Source organism: Zosterops lateralis (genome assembly GCF_965231275.1).
Source record: "Zosterops lateralis genome assembly, chromosome: 1".
Lineage (NCBI taxonomy): Eukaryota > Metazoa > Chordata > Aves > Passeriformes > Zosteropidae > Zosterops > Zosterops lateralis.
Genome location: NC_139762.1, coordinates 110,283,340 through 110,308,181, shown reverse-complemented (window position 1 = coordinate 110,308,181; position 24,842 = coordinate 110,283,340). Strand labels below are relative to the sequence as shown.

Below are 24,842 nucleotides of genomic sequence, written 5' to 3'. Positions count from 1 at the left end.
GCTAAAGATACGGAGAATTAAGAAGTGAAGAAAGAAGAAACTGCTCGGGCCACTGAAAGCAGGTACTGCTTGGTTCCAAGTTCAAAGCACTGTAAAAAGTGGTGGAAGGAGTTCTCTCATGAAGTGGTGGAGGAGACAAAGACTAGCTGCACCACAGGAACATTTTCCTTCCCTACTGAAAAAAACCCAGTTTGGGCTCCATGGAACAGGACATGCAAAAACAAAATAAGCCACCAAAATGATGCTCCATAAATTCCTTTTAAAAATCTTTTTAATGAAGAAATAATTCCATTCCAAAATATAGACACACAATTAAATAGTTTAATCACTTCAAAATATAACATGTCCCCAGTAGGTTCCAACACACACACACAAAACAATACTTAACAGCAATACAAAAACCCCATACAATAGCAGTTCTGTTACAATACCAATGAATATCGTGACATCTTTAGTGTCTCTGTATCTGTCTCAAGTGGTGTCAAGTACAGTAGTTTTAAAAATGTGTTGCAGTTAGTAGCCTCAAGATGTAATTCTTCATAATCTTTTTTAATATTTTTTTTGGTTCAAAGGTAAAAATGCCCTTTATTCTTCAGGACACTGTGGAGTGCTTGTTGTTCACACTCTGTCTGCTGAATTGAACCAATGTGATTACAGCAACCTGAGGTTGCAATATTTACAAGGTCTATCTACAGTAATTGCCAAGAACCAATAAGGATGGGAGAAGATGACGACTGAAAGTAAAGGTGGACACACTTATGATAAATTATGATGCAACGATTTGGCTCATGCATATAAGAAAATACATATTATATCACAACAAAGGCCACACACCTTTTTATGCAGTTTAGTTAACATTACTACTTACAGACAACCCATTCTCCACCTTCGCTTTGGACATTCAAGGACCCTATACATCTTCACATCCCTGTCTCCTGATTCCAAACCACTGGTTTTCCTCCAGTGACAGCAAAACCACCCGGAGTTTGATGGCTGAGGTGGGCCATTGGTAGTTAAGAAAAGGGCCGTACCAGGGACCTCTTCTGTAACTGTGTTTGTTTTAATGACCGCAAACCACAACCAAAATAATATTCAACAAACAGACAAAGACCAGCTGGGTGAAAATGCAGCCAGCTTAACAGTTGGAAAAATGCTCAAAATAGACATTTGCAGAGCTAAGTAAGAGGTGCTCCATCTCAGAGGTCCAGGGCATAAGGGACCCAGAACTCCAACTCTAAGGGATCATCTTGTTGACACCAGCCTAAAAGAAAGGGGCTTCATTAGTCAACCTCAGGTCTTACTCCTAGTTCGGAAGCTCCTGCAATGGATTTTGTCTAGTGCATCTATTTTAAGCATGGTGACAATGAGCACACAGACATTAAGGTGATGAGAGGGATCTATTACTTTGGGTACAATTAAACATGACATGGGTTGAATTAATCAGCCATTGCACATAGCTGTGTTCTAGCTTGTTTTCTCCCTGTTCAGGAAATGCTTGCCTGGAATCCTGAGCTGACAGCAATGTCTACAGGTTCACTGGAGTAGCTTAAAACATGGAGTGCTAGGCACTAGTGGAGGCTAACTCATTCCTGAGAGGAGGTTGGAGGAGGGGACAGTGGAGGATATGATGCCTGCCTTGCCAGGATGGCACATACCCCAGGAGCAAAGACCAGTGATTGCGAAAATGAAAAGCTTACATGAAGATATCTGGATCCCTTAGTATGCATTTGGATGTCTGAGAGCAAGCCCAGATACGCAAGGATATACAGACAAGAGATCTGCATACACAATAAAATGACATGAAAGTGAAAAATGGCAGCAGCTCTTTCATACAGATACTCATTCCCTAACACATAGTGCCCAGGGAAACAGCCACGAGCCTGGAGAATGCATGCAAACAAGTGGACTTACTGGGTCGAGCTACATAGCAATCTCACGTAAATACGGCAGCACACATCCACATCACCATGAAAGCAAGGACAGACAAGCCACGTTAACCTGCTTTGGATGGGTATCTCATCACTTGCTGTAGGCAAACGGTGCTGGTGTGAAATATCTGTATGAAACACCACTGTTTGCAGGGCTGTTAGACAGTGTCACTTCAGGTCAGCCAGGTACTGGAAACCCAATATTGTATTAGGGCAGTGAAGTTACCTTGGCACAGAGGCAGCCCCGAGCTAACACTGAGCAGCTCAGGAGGGCTGGGTGGACAGCATGGAACATCTCCTGGTGTCCCTGGCCTGGCTCTGGTTCCTCTGCACGGCAGTGCCACGTGCCACAGAGGTGTCACCTTTGTTTTGGAGCAGGGTGCTCTGGAGAGCACGTTAATGCTAGTTTGTGTCAATGCCTGCTCGGGAGTATATTGAAGGTTTGTAGTCACAGCAGAGCAAATGCTTTTTAGCCAGCAGCCTCACTGCCTAACCCTGCCTAATGGCCAGGTCAGTCCCCTTTCTCCTGAAATGCCTTGATACTGGAAAAAATATTAAACTGGACGAAACTCCAATTCTGTAACTGTATGCCTGTTCTTTCGAAAAAATCCACTGCTCTTCTTGTGCTTTTCACCGATCGCTATTTCTCCATCCAGCTCTGAAAGAGTCTCACCACACATTTCCAAGAGGGCATGCAGAACATCTGGTGGCTGGCTAAGGCAGTACACATTCGGAAATCAAAAGAAAACAGTTGCAAGCGCACTTTAAGCCTGTACATTTAAAGCTGAAGGCCTCGAAAGTAACATAATGGAAGGGGGCAGAGAGGAAGAGGAGGGGCAGAGAGATGGAAAGAGCTGGTTTGTTGAACACATGCTTACTAAAGCTAAAACATCAATGAAACAATACCATGGAGGATTATACGTAACATCAGTCAGTTCAGGGATCTTATGGCACCTGTGGTTTATAAACAGCTTTAGCAACGAGTATTTCAAAACATAGTTCACAGTTTTAAGAAGATCTGTGCTGATTTAAAAACTAGATTCTATATCATTTGAATGTCACCTTTTGTATATGATATCTATTTGGAAAAAAAATATTTACACTAACTTCTATGGCTGATTTGTTAGATTATTTTGAAAGAAACATTCCTAAGTTACACATTAGCCCTAACTTAGAGAAGTTTATTATTATTATTAATTATATTATTATTATTTTAGTACATTTTGTATAAGCCTTAATTTAAAGACTTGCAAACAAATTGCAAATATAATCTGGTACTTTGTTTTTTGGGCTACTAGATATATACACTCAGGAGTATAATCATTCAGTGTTAAATGCATAATTGTCGCTTTTTATTTCTCCCGTGGAAAAAAAATGTACAGTGTATAGTAAACCGATCTACTAAAATCTCAAAGTATTCAGAAATCAAATTTCTAGCTATAAACAGTATCGTCATTGTAAACTGAACAGGTTCAATATCATGTGCAAAGGGTTTACGTGAGTTATTAACAGCGCCACTGTGTGTGACAGCAGCACACGCATCAGTCTGTTTGCTTCGCCAGTAATGAGCCATGTTACAGAAGATGTAGCTAATATAAGTTAGCTTTAAACAAAAGTCTTGTCGTCAAAAAACACACATCTACAAACTACAACTCTTAGAACAAAAGTACTGTGCTACAGTCCTCAGAACTTAGTTATGTGATTTTTTTGTCAAGAGACGCTGCACCTCTTGGTTCCACTCTTCTGTGAAGTTCGCAGCTGAGTTTTCTTCATCGTCTGTCCGAAAGCAGCTCTCCTCATCGTCAGTTCTTACGTAGCTTTCATTGTCTGTCTGACTGCAGCTTCCCTGTTGAGAAACGTTTATGGAAGGTTTTTAAGGAGGGCTGTTTTAACATGCTGCACCCACGCAGGCAGAGCAAGTAAAGCCTTTGACTGCTGTTTTATTAAGAGAAAAAGGAAGCTGGCCAATTCCTGTGGTTACTCCTCAAGGAGTTAGAAAAAGGAAAAAAGCCATTCTACCTAGGTGAGCCATAGGTATTTGAGCTGTAAATAGAAACTTACAGGGCATGTGGGAAGTCAGAAACTTTTCTTGCCATGGGCAAGAAGACTGTTGCCCGCTCTGTTGTGGGATCTGGGGGTATTCTCAGTCTGCACTGACACAGACTTGCAGTGTTGCCATTTTCCCTTCCACTTTCCCCTTCCAGGTTGCTCTATAAACAGACTATTGAAAGTGAAACCATGGTTTATCCGCTTTGTGCAGTGTTCAGTCACTTGATTTACAGTCAGTCACCATCATGAGCCCCTCCATACATGTAAATGTCTTGTATGCTTTACTATGTCTAAGAAAACCTGCAGTTACTTGAAAGGATGATTCTGGGTGCTACAGCTCATGAACAGCCTAGTCCACTGGTGCACCAGTTTCTGCTGGTGCTCCTCTGTATCCTGAAGCATCAGTGACTATGTTAAATTCCTACAGAAGAGGCATCAAAGTTTTAGCTGGTAATGGAAAATGCTTGATAGGTTACTGCTGCTCCTTCTCAGAACTATGTCAGCATCTACAGTCAGGTAATACTGCAAACTTCTGCTTTTGGCACACTTATTGTAAAGGCACTGTTTACACATTTGACCCTTCCTAAGTTAAGGAACTCATCCCTTTTTCTTTTGAACTACCTCAGAGAGAAAACCAATCTGCATTGCATGAGATATGATAACTACAGCATAATATACCACTCCCCACATATGAATCCTTTTCTACTCATTTCAGGCATAAAGCTTGTCTAAAAAATGAGAGATGAAATGCAAATTACTCTGGCAAAAATAGTTAAATTAAATCTGATGAATGACAAAAGGTCAGGTAGTTTAGTTTGCTGCTTCCCCTTCCTGAGACCATTTGATTGTATTATTTATTCAAGAACCAACACTTCCACCCCACTTCTTAATACCCAAGCACGCCAAATGGCATAATGATCTTAATTTAGTGTCTCCTTGTGTCAGATGGTTACAAAAGACAAGCATTAACATTTGGTTGATAAATGCAAAGGAAACCTGCACTGCAAGTCCAGTGAGAGCTTCATAAAATTTTCTGAAGTGCATCTTAAATGGTATCTTTTAAAAATCAGACATGCACCTGTACCTCCTAAGTCTGTAAACTAATTTGGTAATCTCAGCAAAGGAATGTTTTACTCTTCAAAATTCAGACAAAAAAATGCAAATCAAAGGCATGGAAGAGGTCAGTTCTCAGCTGCCTGAGACTGACTTTTACTGAATCAGCTTGAGGGTCATGTAAATAATAGAATCATTTAAGCTGGAAAGTATCATTCAGTCCAGCCATTAACCCAAGTCTCACCACTAAACCATGTCCCCAAGTGCCACATCCACATGCCTTTCAAATATCTCCAGGGATGGTGACTCAACCACTTCCTTCGGCAGCCTGTTCCAATGCTTGGCAGCCGTTTTGGTGACAAAATTTTTTCTAATATACAAAAATATAGGAACATCTCATGTTTCGTGATGGTACCATTATAAACCACAAAAGAGAAATAAGAGTGGCTTGTGAAACATGGGATACATTAAGATGCATTGACAGTAATGATAAGTATTTGGGTTTCCTTCATATTTTCTGGATAAATTACTTCTCTTTGGCGGACTGTGGGAATGGTTATTCTAAATTCTCCCCAGACTTCTCTCTGTTAGACAGCCTGCACTGGGATAGAGATATTTTCCTACAAGAAATAATGAGTACTAATGAATCTCAGAGCTTTAAATTCACTGCAATGTTTTGGAAGTGTCAAAACTAATTCCAAGTTAAGACTTGTATGATTTGTCATGATATAAAACAAGACCTCTTCTGTTACTTAATCCACGGGTTCTTTTCTGTTACTTGTCATTCAGTGATTTTTCAAAAAAAAATCCCTATCACTGGTGTAATTTTAGAGCTAAATTCACAAATTTAAGCTCCTTCTTCCCTGTTAACTTGGTCACAGGTTTTTACAGTGTTTTTTTACGCCTACACGCTAAGAAGAGGAGGTCTTATGGAGAAAAATAAACCAAAAAGAAAAGAAAATCAAAACACAGCTGAGTGAATGTAGCAGATATTTTTGAAAATTACTGTGCTGTTATCCTCCTGTTATTTTCAAAAGGAATGGTCCAGATAATGCCAGCTTTTATGTATTTATTCAAGAAAAAATTAAAAGACTGGACTAGACTGACCACACCACCTCCCTTGGCCCATGAGTTTTATCACCTGACATCTGATGATATTCCTAATCTCTGCTGGTAAACATGAAAACAGAGGTTCCAAAAAATGGCAAGAGATGAAAAAAATATGGAAGTGTTACTCAACACGAATTCTGTCCAGGAAAAACAGTCAGGTTGAGTACACAGCATTTTTAAAGAATGCATTCATATAAAAATTTTGATATGTGTTTTAAAAAATTTGTTTTGTGTTTTAAAACATTTCCACCTGTTTCAATACAAACCATTCAATCACTTTTGCAATGGAAAATGTCGCCCATAGACACCAAATTCCTCAGACCCCACAACAGTTAATGTTACAAAGTTTTGAGAGAGGAGAGGGTTTGGAGTGGGAATGGAACTAAATCTTTAATGGAAATTATTATGTTTCTGTCAAGATGGGGAAAATCACAGTTAAAATGGTAACAAAACCTGCAATAAAGCTTCCTCTCTGTACTCTCTCTCAGTGGATGCCTTAGGTTTGATTTCTATTATCTTTACACACCTTCTCCCCTCTTATAATAATGCATATAAATGAAACAGGCAGGACCAATTCAAATGTGTGCCAGCACGAAGAAAGCACAGCTTTAGAAAATCTAGGAAACTGTAGGTCTCGTGAGGACGTGTCCACTGCATGAGTCAACAGCAACTAATTGAAAATGACAACTTCTCAACCAGTTTCTGAAATGCAGGCTTTCTGCTCCCACTGGCCACTCTTGGCAAAAAACCAAATGCTATCAAGGGGATAAAGGTAAAACAACATCAAAGCTGCAGCTTCACCTAATGTCAAGATCTGCCCAATACCTGCTCAAACCAAGTTCAAATTCATTCTGCTTCTTTACTAAAAATAAAACAAGTATATTGAACATAAAAGTAAATTAAAACATGATTAAATTGTGTTTTATGTGTTATTGGAATCACTTGCTCTCTTGGGAACTTGTTATACTAGATTCTATTTAAAATCAATTCTGGAAAATTGTACATAGCACTTTTAAAGATGCAAATGCAAACAGTTTGCAAAAATCATCAATCAAATAACATCAACTTCAGATGAATGAGGAAATGAACAAAACTCTGTGGCTGGCCATCAGCAGCAACATCTATCATAAGAAGCTACAACAAACTGATCTCATTTCCCCCATGTTGGGTTTGCTTTTTTTTTTATTTTAATAAGCACAAATGTAATACTTGTGTGAGATAAGAAAGTCTTTCTACTTCCTATGGCCATCTAGGGCCATATCAACAGTATTTGTATCCTTTTTGACTGAATTAGGGCTTAGAAATAAAACTCTTCATGCAGCTTCTAAGCTTCAACCAAGAACCCAATGAAAACTGCAAAAGCACTTTACCATGACTGGCAGAAACTATTTTGAAGTCATTTTTCTAGTGTTGTGAAATGTAAGTACCAAACAAAACACACGAGATATGACAGACTTCCATATTCACAATGGAGTGAATCCTGAGAAGATTCACTTACCATGTGAAGATGTATTTACCATAATGTACCATAATACATTTTGTTCTTGTGGATACAGCTGAAGTGCCAAGTCCACCAGTTTTGGACGCCAATTTCTGTAGGGCTGGGCTTTTACAGCTCCTGGGAATGTTACAGTCTTTGGTACTGGCCAAAGAGCTCCCCTGGGAGCTGAAAAGAATTTCACTATGAAAATCTTTCTTTTTGACAAGGCTTCAAAAATCATCCAGGAGATGAGATAGTATCTCAGTCTCAGATATCTGCTAATTTGCGACAGGATAAGTATTTTCAAGAAAGACATGCTTTTAGGGAATTATGTTTCCCCGTGTCACTGTGTTAATACTGCTTCCCAACAAAAAAGAAAACCTTAAATAGAATTACCTGAGTTTTGTAATTTTAATTAAAAAGGGTTTTTTGGACTTACTATTGCAAATTGTAATTATATTCAGTTATATATAATTTTTTCACTATTTACATAGTTATACACACATGTTGTTGTTGAAAGATCTACTTTCCTTTTCATGATGACCTGATCTAAAACTGACAACTGCACCAAAACAGAGTAAGAAAACTTATTTTTCTGGCTGTCAGTGTTCAGGAAACTCTACATGGATCATGTTTTAACAAGACTACTGAGAAAATGAATGTAACCTGATGAGCAATGTTAGGAGAATTTTTATGAGCAGTTATTTGGTGTTTATAGTACACTGGGTATTGCAGTTTACTTGCTTTTCATATCCAGTTATTCTGCTTCAGTTGCAAGAGACACAGAGACAGATGCTTTGGAAACACCCACTAGCAGCTGCTTTCACAAGGTACACATTTTAACAGTCAAATTTTACTGCCATCAGAAGATGCAAACCCCTTGAATCAGGGTCAAGTTTTATCATCAAAACTGCCATATAAATAAGGAGGTCTAGCATAAAACATGACACACAAAATCTAACAATATGAGCTCCCGTAAGAGCTGGCACAGGTTAGTTCACTGGTTTTGCTCATCTGAACATGACCCTGCTCCGAAGCTCCACTGTCCATTTGATTTTTGACCTCTGCTTGCTTTTAGTTCTGACTTTGAGGAAGAGGCTCAGTCTGCAGACCAGAATGAGATCCCTATTCTGATTTCTCCTCCCTTTCCATCTCTGTTAGCCCATGGTTCAGTGTCTCAGCAGGATGGACAGTACTATCTCACTGCCATCTTCACAGCAGGGCACTGCACTCTCCTAGAAAATCAGAAATGCCAAGTTCAGTCTTCAAAAGAGGCAGGAAGAAATGTGTGGTCTCCCATTTCCTAAACAAAGGCTCAGAGTAACAAGCTACTTCATAAAAATAGATGCCTGTCTTCCTGAAGAGAAACACAATTGTTGAACTTGGCAATAACCTCAGTGCTGCAACTGTGAGGTTGGCATGTGTCAGGAACATGACCTGAATATGGGACAGCAGGGAATTTATAGAGCTTGCCATATTTCTGAACTGCCAGCTTCTATCCAGTAGCTGAGTGCCTTTCACTTGGATTGGGGCATTTTAAATTTCCACAACACATCTGAGGACACCTCTGTGGTGAAGCAGCTGGTGGATTGCTTTCTTTAATGTTTGCATAAGTCTTGTTTCACACACTAGAGTAGATGTTCTGATCTCATCCAAAATTATTTATTTCAGTTATCCTAGGAAGACTAAAGCTTTGAAAGGAATTTAAACTCAGGTCTCCTGAAATGTAATCTGGTTCCTTATCTTCTGGATTAGGTTTCTCTCTACTGGCTAATAAATTTGTCATCATCCCCAGGGATGAAAATTCCCCGTTCTCACTCTGATGGTCAACAAAGGAAAAATATAAAAAGGGTGATGGCTTTACAGGAATCCTTGGGACTAGGACTACAGATCCATAAATTAGAACTGATTCAGAGAGATTCCAAGACATCCCAACATGGGTTAAAAGGAGAAAGAAACAGCATTGTCACATACATTCAGGTGCCACAAGATGCATAGTCACTGATATGTATATTATTACGAGGATTAATTCCAAACTTTCTTCTAAATTATAATAATACTTACTTGAGAGGAGAGAGAAGAATATTGCACTCAACTTTGCAAACTGACCTGTAGATAACAAAGGACAGAAAACAGGAAGATGACAAATTAAGCCCGTGAGCAGCCAGGCAGTGTATTACTCTGAAAAAAGCCATGCACAAGCCTAGAAATAAAGGGAGCAATTAGGGACCCAGAAAATAAACCCAGTGAAAACTGTCTTACACAACATATCAGCAAAAGACTGTACCAGGAACAAAAGTGGAAACAGATGTGGGAGGATACACACTGTTAGCATTTACACTTGTGCATTAAATGTGTTTGGGTTTCCTTCTGATACAGATACTTGTTATTCACAACATGCTTTAAAAAAAAGAGAGAGAGAGAGAAAGAAGCCTCTTTTAAGGTTTCATGTCCCTGATTTCCCTATGTATCTTGGTTTTTCAATACAAATTTAGAGTTTAGCACAAAAATCCTCCTTGGACACAAGGTGACACAAAATAGCAAGAGTGGGTTTGGGCCATCCATCTTTCATGCTACACTACATCTACATGTTTTTCTAAATGTGCTGATTTTACACGAAGTGAGACATTTAATAACATAAAAATGGTTACCAGATTGTTACTGAGGTGACCATTCTGCAACCTTAGTAGGAGTTCCTCCATGCATATTTTTTCAGCTGACAATTGCATTATGATAGCTACAGCTTCTGGCTTTTTTTGGCAATCCAGATGAATGCAGTGTATATGTGAGTGCAAACAATAGAACAGCTTCTAATAAATCCCAATGGTTTGATGCAAATGAGAATAGTTGACCTGGCCTCTGTTCAACAGGATACCCTAAACTGGAATTTTCCAATTTTCCTAAGTAGAAAGCTGTGGCTTTTTTAGCATACTCAGTGATATTAGTAGAAAAAGGGATAGAAGAGCAAAATACCACAAATAAACAGCAATTGCAGAGAACAACCAATGGCAAAGCACATATCTCGGGGTCAAAATACGACACTCTCCAACCAGCTCCCAATCATCTTAGCAGTCCCTATTAACTTAATACCTTTTCTTGCTTCCTTTAAACCAATTCCTCAATTTCAATGGCATCACCCACACTGGGAAGGACTTCTCATGCATTGCCATTACATGCTTTGGGGCTGTGGTATCAACTAAAAATAGATTCTACTTACAGGTCACTACTGTCAAATCACTGCCTGATAGGAGCTGACAATCTCAGACAGTAAAGTACATCATGAAACTTCTTTTGAAAAAATGCTGTAAAGCAGAACTTGTCTAGAATGAGGACTTTCTGTTCCCTCAGTGAAAATATCTTTGACAAAAAAAAGCTTTTTTTTTTTTTTTTTTTTGGCCGGGGGAGGGTGTGTGTGTGTGTTGGGGGGTTTTTTTGTCTGTCTTTGTTGCCCTGGTTGAAACAAATAATGTAAAACAATTGGGAATAATCTTCACTTGTGTTTAGTCTTGGCTCACCTAAATTCAGGAGTTTTATTCTGGCGTTAATACGGAGAAGATTTCCTTCCCTTCTGGGAATACTGGTAAAAAACAGCAGAAAAACTGTTTTGATTGAAGCAAGACTAACACCCATTGCCACCAAGTGACATGCATAACTTCTCCTGCCCTCATTTGCAGTGCACATACCTACTGAATTGTATGCATGTACAAAATCCCGCTGTAACTTGTGGAACTCAAGTAACCCTGTTGCCATATATTGCACTTCCATACTGTAATCAAAATACAGTCAAACTGGTCTGTTGTTTTTTCTGAAGAAAATGGAATTTTCTACCAGCAAGAATAACATTTATTATTTGATGCCTGACAGTTGTGATTATTTAGGCACTTCTTCTCTAAACTGACAATAATTACTTTTCATTACATCAGCAGTAGCTGGTCATCCTGCTCAGAAGTTGAAAGGCTGTGATTTTTGACATTTCCTTTCTTGGATAAAAAATTCTGACAATTATCCCTATGTCACCTGCTGTTGCCTTAATAAATGATCTATAACAATCCTTTTGTCATGTCCTAAAGACCTCTGCAAGGAAATTACTTTTAGCAAGCTACCATGGGCATGCAGCAGGTTTACATAATCAAAAGTGACAGAAAGATGTTCACATCAACCTCAAAGCTACCTCAAATTTTGGTAAGATTCAGTGAACTTCTACAAGACTAACACATCCTAGCAGTTTTACAGAAAAGAAGACCAAAAGAGCAGCCAATCTTCATTACAACACAAACCTGTCTCACAGATTGTCTCTAAAGTGACCAGCACCGAACGTTAGAGGAAAACTACCAGAAAAAAAGACTAGATTTTATTAGCACCTAGAAATCAGCAGTATAGAGAATTCCTGCCCCATAAAGTGATTTTGAACCTCATTTGTAGACATCTTACCTCTCAGAACACGTCTAGTATTTTTTTTTAGCCCATTTAATATGTTCTTCAGAGGTGAGATTTGAGCTGATCACCATGTGGGAACAATGTTATTTTTGCTTCCTTCACCTCTACTCCCAAATAACTGAACTAGGTTTTCTCTCCTACTGACACTACTTCCAACTTTTTAAGAAGTATTTTAAATTCACATATTCCAAGTCAGAATAACTGAAAACATAGCAATAATCTGCAACACCAGGTAAAACTGGAGACCATGATACAGAATTCCAGCTCCCCCTGGCATATTTGCTTTACTCAGACTCTTAAACAAATGCCCTTTGAGAGACTTCTCAGAGAGGTGTTTAATAACAAATCCCCAGGTTTCTCTGCACCAGATGCTGAATACTTGGTTCTCTGGGATACAACTCATTTCAGATCCTTTTCTGTACCTCCAGATTCTGACAATAACAGTAACACACAGACTGCACTTGAGCTGCAGTTCACACTGGAGAAACTCTTATGAATGTTGTTTTTTTTTGCTATTGAAGAAAAAAAATGGAAATAACAGGACATCACCAGCAACCAGCACCTGTGGTAATGGGGAAAGAGATCTAAGTGACTTGGAAGGCATGGGCAGACAACAAGCTCAGAGGTAGTTCTGTCCCACCTGGTTCCTTGGTACCCTTATGGACTACTGCTGTGTGCCTCAGGCATGTGGTCTTCTTGGATATGCACAAAGGCTGGATGCATGTGTGTCTGTGGAAGGGTGGCAGCAATTTTTGGAATGTGGCTGCTCTGGTAACCCAGAAGAGATCTCACCCCAGAGCCCAGGGCTGGTTAGATGGCACTGGGCACCTGAGGGCCATCAACCTTTCTCACTCATGGAGAAACATGGGCAGCAGGCGATCTTCTCCCACCTGGTACGCCTCATCCTGCAGCTTCTGCTTCAGGTACTCCTCCATTTTCAGTTCATTCTCCAGCTGGCGGACAGAGTCGTTCTCGTAATTTTCATCATCTGCTCTGACATAAGGGTCTCCATCTTCTGTAACCCTAAAGACAATTATTCATAAATAGCCTCCTGAGATAAGTGACATTCAATAGAGTCAACAAAACTTTCCTTTAGTGTAATCTATGAGGACCGTGGGATACTTTTAGTCTAACCACGTGCTCCACTGGTTAGTATTTTCCTGGCAGTGGAGAACACTTCTGTTATTTCCCTCTCTCATGAAATACACCAAAGGGCATATTCTGCTGAAGGCACGCCCCTAAGGAAATGAGTAACCAAAGTTCTCAATAACTTCATACAAAGAGGATGAACTAAAACTAACTAGAAAGATGCCTAATGTCTCTAAAAGGAAGGATCAGGTTGTTCATCAGTTGAGTAGGTCAATGAAAAGCATTCTGTCTTTTCCATCTACATATTTCTCCTTTTCCAGTGAGCCCCAACAGGTCCCTTAGTCTGGATAAACAGGGAATAGGACTGCAGGGCATCTTTGGGAAAACAGCTGTCCCGCAGCCTCCGTGCTGCCTGAGTGTTCCAGGCTGGATGTGAGACAGCTCACTCCTGAGGAAGTCTCAAGTTCCTTCAAGTTCTCAAGGCTTTATTGTTTACAGAGCCCACTACTACGTAACCATGAAGCAGTCCTCACTTGGATTCATGCCTTTTTTGTCTTTTTTAAACTCAAATAATTGCAAGGGAGAGGAAATACTGTGTGCTGCGCTCTGTTTTCAGAGGAAAAAGAATGAGGTGAGGAAGGGGTGTCGGGCAGGTACCCACATGTCACTGCGGATGGAGCCGGTGGCAGCAGCACTGTGGATGTATCCCGGCTTCCGCGCGTGGATCTGCGCCAGGAAAGCCTTCTCAGACGTTGGGGATGGAACCAGGTCATCAAAATGAGTTCGTCCAAACTCAGAATCCACATTGCTCTCTGTCTCACTGCCCACTTCTGTGAAGCAAAAAACCTCCCATTTAACTTTCACAAAAGTATGCTTGCCTATTTCTTTAAGCATTCTTTTGCCTTTCCAACTGAATATGCCACCTTCTCACAGTGAATCAATCATATTATTCTACTTATATCAGCAAAGCTTACAGTTTTCTTCTTGTGGTGGGACCAAATACTGAGGCTTTTGCTTATCTCAGTTATTAGGTAGGATATTTTAATGGTAATATTACAGACTGCACTTTACAAGAGGTCCTGTGTGATCCATGCTAAATCTAATTTCTAAAGAGTGAAATCCACCTCCATGTGGAATCACAGACCAACTTAAAATTTTCACTGTATCCAGCAAGTCTACATCCATGGCTTTGAGAACTGCTGAGTTCCAGAAGCTGTGATTTAGGGATTTTTTAAATAAAAGTATAAAAAGCTTTGAAGATATGTATCTTCCTACTTCTCACTTTTTTAAATATAAAAGTGAAATGTCACTGTGGTGACTAGTCCCCTTGTTAGCCTCACTCACCAGAATTTAGTTCTTTTACCAAAGAAGACATGGTGTTGGTGATTGAATCTGCTGCCACCAGCAAATCATTTCTTAAGTTTCGTCTTGCACCTGAAGCAAGAGATGGACAAAGCACAGTGTTACTATTACTCACATGACATATGTTTTACTGTTGAAAGCAGTTTTGACCCTGTTGAAAGCTGTCATTGTGATAATTCAGGGTATCAAAGTCCTTACGAGGGGCACGTGCAGAAGAGTTCTCTGCAGAATGGTCTCATTTACTTATGCTGTATGCAAAAGCAGAAGCCTGCCCTCATGCTTCATTTAATCACAATGCCAGATATGTGGAGATTATTCATTGCCATCAAGCTTGCATTTGTGTGGTGACACCAGCAGACCAGGCCTGGAAGATTAAATCCAGCGTGAACTCATTTACAGTGCCTGTGGGGGAGGAGGGAAGAAATGAAGTGTTTTCTCTAAGTTCCCACAGCTCAGTTTAATGACACCATTATTGCCAGGTATTTGCCAGATAATTATGGCAAATGTTGAAGAAACACACTTGACCTCATTCCTCATCAAAATTTCTCTTCTCTGCTCCCTCTCAGCCTCTCCTGTAGCTCAAGGACTTTCCTGTACATTCTATAATTTACTGTCTCTTTCTGTCTCCCCCCAACCCCCCTTGTTTTTTTTTTTTTAATAAAAGAAGCACTATTGCCTCTCTAAACAGCCCCAGGCTGCTTTTAAACTCTTTCTAATAATGCATCTAGAAGTGTTTCCCTGCTGAACCTGGCAATATTCCCTTTACCATCAATCATGAGAGATTCTTGTGAGCTGCATGGAATACTCCTTCCTTAGGAGGGGTCTGTGGGTAACGTATGCTTAACTCAAATCCCAAACACAGATACTGTTGTTGAATAGCTGAATAATCAATATATTCTACAGAATCCCTAGGCTTCCAAATGGAATTATTTACAGGAATTGGCTACTGTAGATTTTTTAAAGCTTGCTGAATGCAAACAAATACATTTAAAAAAATTCTCAAATCCTAAAGAGGTTTGTTTGTTTTTTTTACTGTATCTATTAGCAAATAGTTACTGGAATGTAAATTATAGTAGTTACATTCTCTCTTACACACACAGACAACCACTCCCTCTCTAAAGTCTTCCCAAATTTGTGCCTCTGAACTGTTGCAAATGCTGTGAAAGAGACACAGAAACAACGAAGAGAAAACATGCTTTAACCATGGCTTGTCTACATTAAGTACATATAGGCAGGTCTCTGTTGGTGCAGCAGAGAATGGAGCCATAAAATCTCAGCCCAACCCCCCTCACAAAGTCGTATGTCAAGATGTGGCAGAATGCTGGCTTCAAGTTCTTTGGGTTTGACCTTCCCATCTAGAGCTTACAGTAAATAATGACACAAACCTGGGTATTTATCAAATGCAGCAGTTTTAAAATGTGATCACATATCTTCTTATATTGCTTTTGATCTTGAACAGAACACATTTTTACACTTAAAATGCATTTGCCTGAGGCAAACTTAGCATTGTTTATGGATATTTTATTGTGGCCACTACATTATTTATCTTACTCTAACTCTAGAGAAGCTGTCCCATAACAGCTCCTTATTTTTGCCCATCTCGATTTTTCTCATATCAGAAAAAAAGGAAAACATATTGACTGTTTTTCTTTTGCCACAGAAAATGAGATTAGCAGCAACCCTTTATGTTGGGACCAGGAATTATACCTGTGTTCAATACTTGAATTGACCACCACTTTAGGAGAAAATTCTTGATTGCATTACAGATTCAACCTTGTCCAAAAACACACACAAAGACACAATTCATGGGAAAGTCAAAGGGAAGGGTGCGTGAAAGGGAAGCATGCCTTCAACTGTAGCAGAGGAACTTCTGCGCTTACATTTAAACTTATGTTTAATTTGTGCTGGGAAAAGAGGGAAAAAGCTTATTCAGATCATAGAATTGCAATTATGTAAATATTTTAGAGAGCAGATAAAAAAAATAAGGAATATTTCTTCATTTAGATAATACAGACTACTCACTTTCTGCGTTATTCAACTGAGTAATTTAATTTGTGGCCTTAGAAATTCAAAACAGTTTAAATTTTATTCTTGAAAAAGGAGTGGGAAGGTGATGATAGTTTTCTGGAAATGCAAAGAAAGGGCTCACCTAGACTTTCAGACTTGATTCCTGGCTAGTCTAACTGGACCCTTCTCAGGCCCAAAGCAAAAAGACAAAGGATGACCGTTTCAAGTTGCATCACAGGATGTTCCAATCAGATAGAAGGACAAGAAATTTACACAATATGGACAGTGAAACACTGCAACAGAGAAAATGAGTGACAGAAGCCATCCAGAACTCAGCTGGTAAAGTCCTGAATGGTCTGATATCACTTTGAAGCCCTCTTTCTTGGAGCAGAAGGACACAGTGACTTACAAAAGTCCTTTCCATCTGAACTAATTCTATGATTGTATAGTTTACTTCTAGTAAAGTCTTTATTTAAAACCAACACAATAACAATGCTTGCTGAGGTCAATAGCAATTTTTCTGGTTAACAAAGCAGTGATAACTGTTCTTACCCTCTTGCATCAAAATTCCTTCTTACCTCAAACTCCATCAATAGGCATCATTGTCCAGTTTCTGCCTACCTGCTTGCTTTAACAGCTTGCCTTGGAGGCTGACGAAGTTCATTATCAACGGCAAAATGCAGTTGTCACAGATGTTTTTTGTTTTGTTTCATTGCATGCAACTCAGAAGCTCAAGTACATTTAGTCAGTAACCACAAGAAATAATGATTCTGCAGTCTCCAGGTGCCTCAGACAAGCTATTAATGACACTTACTTTGTGCAAAGGCTTCCTGCACATCTCCTCCCACCCCGGTCAGAGAGTCCTGAGGTGCGTGGGTCGGGGTGGAGCAGGCAGAGGCAGACCTGATGGGCATGGGAATAGGCCGGCTGATGGTGTGGCTGGGTGAGGAGCGTGGGGAGCCTGCCCCCTGCGTCTGCAAAACAATCAAGGGGTTAAACAGGGGCTGTGCAAGAGCCTGCCTGCTGTCCTGGTCACCCGTCCCGCAGCTTAAAGGCATCGTGCTGTTTGCAGATCAGTTGGGTAATGTTAATTTTGCTAGAAGAAATAAACCAAAGTCCGTTGTTAGTTGACAGCAAGAGTTCTGTGCAGAGAAACAGTAAGTTGGAAAATATGAGTCAAGATCTGACTTCCTTTAAGCATGGGAAAATGTCAGGCAGCTAAATTAAAAAAAAATCCAAGTTAATAAAGACCACACTATAGACCTCTCTGCCCTCTCCCCTTTCACTCCCCCAGTTCACATGCATGTCTGCTAAACTGTAACCCATTCTGGCTGTGAGACAGGGAAAGCTGCTGGCACCAGCGTGGCTTTCAGCCTGGGCAAGGGACTGGAGCAGCCCCTTTCAGCAGAGCCCTGCCCTCTGCCTTCCTGCAGGACAAGTTCATGGTATGTGCAACCTCTCACTCACATAAAGTCTGACACTCGCAATAAATAATACAAATTTCTGCTTTTTATTTGGAGCTAGAGAACTGTTCAAGCCACTATTAAATTATCTGCTCTACAGGACATACTCAGGCACTCCCAAAACACTGTGGGGATAGGGCAATATAAATTCTGCTATGGGTTCAGCTGCTGGAAGCAAAAATGTTTTAACACCAGTCATATAAATGTCATGCTGTTAGCACCTCACAGTTAGGATCACTTAACTGAAATCCAAGCAGACTTTACAAAATTGCAATTTTGACTAATGCAGCTAGGTGAGTGATACCAAGAGACACAGCATTCTTCTCATCCACTGTTTCAAAGTCTTTGGAATGTATATCCACATAAGAAAAAAATAATGCTGGAGCTGGCACCAAGCTGCACATGGCTTTTGAAACCCAGTGTTCAGCAGATACCAAGGATGGAGGTGGCTTGACTGCTTTTAAAGGGGAACTGCAACACAAGCTCCTGGCTGTTTTCCTGACAGGAGGGGTGGTGTTTCCCTTATTTTGGCTTTATTTTAAAAATGCAGGAGGATTTCTTAACTCCTTCCCTGGCATTTATTTTGACTCTGGTATTGGTTGCCACTGCTGTTCTGATTATGTTTAGCAAATATGTTCTAAAAAAGACAAGAGCAGGCCACTGCAAGATGAGTGCCCTTGAGATTTTTATAAATTCCTGGCCTGGATCATAAATAATATATCAGAATACTAAGCTTTTTGTTCTTTTAGCCTATCACCACTTTCTAAGGGACATTATCACCTGAAAGCCATCAAGGGCAAATTAGGTTTATGAGAAATAAGCACATTACTGATGGAAGAATGGAGGATTTAATACTTTTAATTTCTTTAATGATTGGGTTTAGAACATTTAAATGATGGATGAAAGGCAAATCAAATATATAAAGGCCAGATGGTCTCTTGTTTCTAGAATCATCTACACCAGCTCCAGCAGAAATGGAGATATTTAGTCCTCCAGAGGAAGGACCCAGAACAACCTGGAGACAGTCCAAGGCCCTTGTTAGTCACAATCCCTGCACATCAGGCAGGGCATCCAGGATCTACAGCTTGCTTCTTTCATGCCCCGATGGAGCGCATTTCAGCCTCACTGAAACACATTTGTGAAAGAATTTTTGGTTCTCAGTTCTCTGAAAGACAAGTGCCCTTTTTCACTTGCCTTTTTCCTTAGCTCTCCTTTGCCTTTGATCTCTGCTCTGGGAACACCAAAAACAGTGGGGACTTTTAAAAAAATATGAAGAAAAAAATGGAAAAGATTTTCTTCCTGTCTTCAAGTCATATTCAGGAATGAACTTCAGGATAGGCATTTTATTTACTAAAAATAACAGATGCCCACCAGTACTTCTGGGCTGGAATTTTCCCTTAAGGGATGTGAAAGCTGCTGCCCACTCAGTGCTTACCCTCTGTCTGCTACACAGCTATGACTGAGATCTTGTGTTTATGATGAACAAACACAAAATGTTTGGGAAACACAGGAAGATGAAGCATTCGGAGTTCCTTGTCCAGGAAAAAACTGCTCACTTTTTATACTATTTGGGCAGTATCAGACAGAACTGATGATCAGCAAGTTGAAACAGGAGGATATTAGGGAATGCCTGATTTCGGAGAGGTGAAAACTTAATATATTTCATTTATCTAGACCCACCTCCGCCCAGGTTTGTGGGAATGAAGTGGTATTAGGATTGGATTCCTGCTTAGTGGTTACTGGGAGAATTGTGGTTTCACAATTCTCTAATTGGTCTGAAATCTGCTATGACAGCCAGTCTTAACTTTTTGGTAAGGTCAGCAGAGAAGACAAGCACTGCATTGCTCTCAAACCTTGACAGCTCTACCAGCTAAGGACTAAAGCACGCTGAAAGGGGAGCTACCACAGCCACTGTGGATATTTGGATGACTTCAGCTTTGGTATTGTACTCGGTTGCAGCTATCAGTGTTCTCATGCCTTCCAGGAAAATTTTCAGGTATTTTATTTAATTCACCATCCCTAGTCAAATTGCTACAGCTCTTAAGTTAACTCTTGCTAGACAGGAAAATTTTCCCATTATCAAGTGTCATGCATGCTTCGCATAAAATGCTTGAAATGAAAACTTGCTTTCCAGGAGTTTTAGCCCATTGCTCCCTCTGCTGGGACTGAACAGGGATGACATATGGGGAAATCACACAGCCTCATCAAACGACAGGGATGTGAAGAACTCATTATCCTTTCTCAAGGAAGGGCAATGGAGAAATAGATAATTCATAAGCATTAGATGAATTGCCAGGCTGCTCATTCCAATTGAATTCCTCCAGAAATTAATTTAATCCTGTTTCTCTCAACAGATCATGAAATGGCATAGCATAATGGGGATCATTAAATGGAAATGGTGAGAGTAATTCTTTAGCATCATCACCTGGTATTCAGTAAAGCTATTACTCTTGGAAAAAAAAAATCTCATAAAAATACCTCATAGCAGCCTGAAAATGTGCTTTCACTTACACTGTCCAGTGAACACTTTATATGATAAGGTAACTCCCGTCACACTGGAAGCTTCTCTTTTGTGAGCAGATCTTCAGAATCAAAAAAGACAGCCCTTACATGGAGGTGGTATTTGATCAGATTTTTTTGTGTGTGTGAAAAAAACCAATGCTCTACAAAAATTAGCCAAATACTGATTTTATGAAGGTGAGCATTACCTACAATCTCTGCATGCTGTATCACAGAGAGAACACATCAGACTTGTGCCTGTACTTCTGCTGATGAAAGCAGGAGGATGTGCATTTTGTTAAAATAAAACGCTTTTATTGAACTCATAAATCAGACTGCTATCTGAAAAGTGTCTCTTTTTTTTTAAGCCTAATATATTTCCAAGATCCATTACAATACCGAAAAGCTCTCAAACAATTAAATCTTCTAAAATTTACTATTAATAATGTAAATGCTTTTTGATCTAGATTGCAGAAAATATTTATTTCCCTGAAGACTCATGGGACTGTTACCATCAGTGCCGACTTTTAAAGATGCGCACATTGTGCCTTGGCTTTTTCTGAATAAAATGGGCTTTTAAATGCGTTGCCCTCGTCTAATTTAAGCTCAGTTCTGTTTTTCTTGAAAGTACAAAATTTCTCATTATGTTTTCAAAATGTTACCTATTTAATTCATATTCTAGGTTGGTTTCACTACGTTTGAGGGGTGGTTTCTATACCTTACACGTTTTAATTTAGAGGAGTGAGAACAAGAGCCCTTGTAGCCATGACTCACTTTCTAGTGCTTTTTGAGTGCTAAGATGTTTCATTGTGAAAATGGCTTCAAGACACTAATGTGGGAAAGAACTGCAAAATATTAATTTTGGTCAAAAGAACACACACACTTCTCAAGCAAAGGAAGAAACAAAAATCACAGGAACACAATCACGTTTAGGAGTTAGTAAGACCTCCAAAGAGAAGGTAACTTGCTACCTGTTTCAATTCTTCCTCCTAAAGAAAAAGAGGATCAGCACATGAGATGAGACAGGATGTAAGTGAAGAACAAAAAGCAAAGCCAAATTTGGAGCACAGGGTTAAAGATACAATCAAGATAGTTGAAGATGAGACCAGATTTAGGTCCCACCTCTGCACACTTTGAAACACCAAAACAGTGCAGTGTGCAGAAAGCTGCTGTCATTTCCTACCCCAAATTTTCTCTGTCCAGGCCATGACTAACAGCAGGCAGTCTTTAGTGCTAGTTGTGGCACTTCAGCATTTCATGGCTAGAACAGAAAGTATCCTGCCTACTTCCAGCTCCCAAAAATCTGCTGGCTCCTCAGTGGGCTCTGCTGCTGAGGTGGCACTAATTCATGCACTGTGGTTGCAAAAGTCAGTGTCTGGGGAGGGGCAAGTGACATAAAGTATCAAACTCATCCTTTGATGCAAATGGATCCAAATGGAATTGGATCCATGTTGCATTTAAATGGAGGCATGTTGCTAAATGGATTTCAGTGAAATTCCTTCTGCTCTTATCTGAGCCATGTTTGACCCAAGTTGCACTGAATTTCCATGAACTCATTTGATCTGTCAAATACAACAACAACACAGACTCCTATGGTACTCAGGGCACTTTCTTCCAGTGAATTTCTGGCACCATCTGTCCTGAAGCATATCAGGTAAAATAGGGCTGCAAATAAAACCACATCTTCCATCTTACCCTAGTCTGTCTTTTAAAAGGCACCTGCTTTTTGATATCTTTGTTCTTAACTGGGATCCTTTGTTGAGACATGTTCCATCTTTTAACAAGGCCATGCTTCTGTGTCCGTGAAAATGAAACAAAGGTTTAGGGAAAAGCATCTCTGAGGTGAGAGATGTAGACATGGCTGTCAAATGACTCATCTGACACAACCAGCAACTGAGTAAGTTAAAGAAACTTTAACTTAAGGGCAAAGTTAAAGGAACTAGCCTAGTGATTCTATACTGTCAGCTGTAGTGAGTAATAGTGTACAGTGCTGAGGTCTTTTTCATACAGCTAATTTAACATGTTGGTTTCTTTTCTTTTTCTTACTCCTCTTAGCAGCAGGTGACAATGATGATGCAGTGCTGCTACAGGAACAACAGCATCTGAAACCCCTGAATTAAAAAGCCAAGGCAAAAAAATAAAAAGGGAGGGAAACAGCTGAATTTTGTGGGTAGAAACAGTCAGGTTCTGCAGAATTCTGTCATTACATATCCTCCCTCTTGTCTCTCACTTCACTTTGTGTTTTCCTAGGTAGTACCAGGTGGAGCTCCTTACCTTCAGCAGTTTCATGAGGCCTTCTAACTGAACCATAAGCTCCCTTCGGCTTTCCTGGAGAGCAGACATCCTCTGTTCCAGCTCATCCTTCCGCTGTCTGAGAAACAAGCAGATCTGATCAGAGCTCACCCCTCACAATCGCAGCAGCTTCTAACTGCATCATTTCCCCAGCCCTATCATGGGATACATGCCTACAGACCACAGGAAAGCAAACACACTGTATCTGAATTCAGGACAGGGCTTAGAAATGTGGCTACATGAAGGCTTGGGAGTTCCCTCTTACTGGGAATCCTCATGGGAATGAATAGTGATTAGGGAAAAGACAGACACTGACACAGACCCTTCTTCAAAGAACAAATGGGCTCAAACAAGTTTGTGTTATATTCCCTCATGGAAATGCCTGGCAATTTTAGCTTTGGAACTCTCTAGTCAATAACCTCACTAGCTGTCAGGAGAAATTAAAGCCATGCCCTGAGGGACAGGAAATTGCAGCAGGGGCACTGAACACAGTGAGATATGAAAGAAGCTAAGAGAGTTCAGAAATTCAGACAAAAACTCATAGTGATCTGCTTTTGTTTCTATTTTTTTTTCTGAAAGCAGGAGGAAGACTATCACAGAGTAGAGACATAACTGCTTGAAATTAGCTCTTTGCACTCAGAGACCAGTGCTGGTTTTGTGACACTGTGAATACTGAGCCACTTCAAGTGTGACAGTCTCTCTGTGCCCCCATAAATCTCAACAGCTTTCATTCTGCACAGCTCCATTGCACAGGATGGGGGAACAGCACTTGCACATGTTGAATCACTAAATTGTGGGATTTAGTTGAATCACTAAATCATTAAAACCAAAAAAAATTTGTTGCCTCCTGGAAGTTATGATTAAATTAACATTACTATTGAAAAATATACATATAAAGGTATATTTTATACTCTACTGCATTGCAAATAACATATCAACATACAAATAGTATGTTGTTAGTCTTGTACTACTTATAAAATACGACAATTTAATCCTAAATGGAAAAGCACTGGAACCAACAAGACTTAAGATACATTTCCTGTATTTAGGGCAATATGAAACCCTGGTTTTGAGCTTTCACTGTAAGTGAGCAACTACAGATACATTCAACATTGATTTCTACAGGACTGCTCATGTGTGCTCTCACCTCTATAACAGGATCATATAGTAACACGGCCAGGTTGCATTTACTCTCCTGAAGGATTGATCTATTTCCTGCTACAAAATGCCTGTGTTGGCTTTTCTTTTCCAGACAGGTAATGGTTGGAAATGCTATGAACTGTACAAAGGCAGTGGAGTTCAAGAAACTGCTATCAAAAATATGTTCTGTGTAATTCAGAGTGGCAGGTCCTATACAGAGCTCTGCTGGGTTTTAGATTCATTCCACAGGCAGAGGGAATCTAAGTAGACTGTAAAGACTATTCCTCTGAGGTTTTTCTCCCACTGTACTCCAGAGAAAATTCTTGTAAGTAAGGGGTTTTCCAACCTGCCTCCAAGACAGTACTGGTAATGTGAAGGAATGCTGTGTTCAGGACCTCCTTTCAGTGAGTGCCACACTACAGCAGCTTGTGAAAGATGCTGGGACAGGTACCCACAACATGATTTACAGATTCCAGCATTTCTTAATACAACGTGAACTAAATTACTCTACACCCCTAAGTGCTTCAAGCCTGAAAAAATCAGCAGGGTAACAGACATAAATCAGGGCTGCTACCCCAAGTCCTACCGTTTTACACAAAAGAACAGCCTTGTGCCATCTTGAGTGTCTAGGAATTCAAGGTGGTATCAGAATTCCCAAGTAAATCCAAAGTCAGACTTTTGCTTTTCAAATGGTGAACATTTCAGAAGGAATGCAAAGCAGTTCAGACCCACAGATTAGAAGTTATTTTCTGATTCTTACACTGCATATTAGATCAGAGAAGGTATAGTTGAGGAATGCCCTAAGGACATCGCATATCAAGAAATTAAAGTAAGGGTATTATGGTTTAATACGTGTATCAAAATTGAAAAGAGGGAAAAGTTAAGTAGTCAGCCTGCTAACACTGCACAATCATTTCTTTTTTATAAAGTATA

At 39.9% G+C, this 24,842-nt stretch overlaps 1 protein-coding gene across 9 annotated transcripts in view; it reads right to left on the bottom strand.

Moving 5' to 3' along the window:
* Positions 1–260: 260 nt before the first annotated feature.
* The window catches only part of DTNA (dystrobrevin alpha), a 220,282-nt gene continuing 195,700 nt past the window's right edge, over positions 261–24,842 (bottom strand). For 6 of the 9 annotated variants that reach the window (XM_083866256.1, XM_083866254.1, XM_083866255.1 and 3 more), the window contains 7 exons: positions 22,752–22,848; positions 21,449–21,466; positions 17,330–17,489; positions 14,491–14,580; positions 13,808–13,976; positions 12,948–13,080; positions 261–3,774 (listed from right to left, as the gene is read on the bottom strand). In XM_083866256.1, the coding sequence (XP_083722382.1) occupies positions 3,619–3,774; positions 12,948–13,080; positions 13,808–13,976; positions 14,491–14,580; positions 17,330–17,489; positions 21,449–21,466; positions 22,752–22,848 (823 nt within the window). In that variant the 3' untranslated portion in view covers positions 261–3,618. Of the gene's footprint in view, positions 3,775–9,684; positions 9,730–12,947; positions 13,081–13,807; positions 13,977–14,490; positions 14,581–17,329; positions 17,490–21,448; positions 21,467–22,751; positions 22,849–24,842 lie in introns of all 9 variants that reach the window. The other 3 variants (XM_083866257.1, XM_083866259.1, XM_083866260.1) reach the window with 2 other exon arrangements.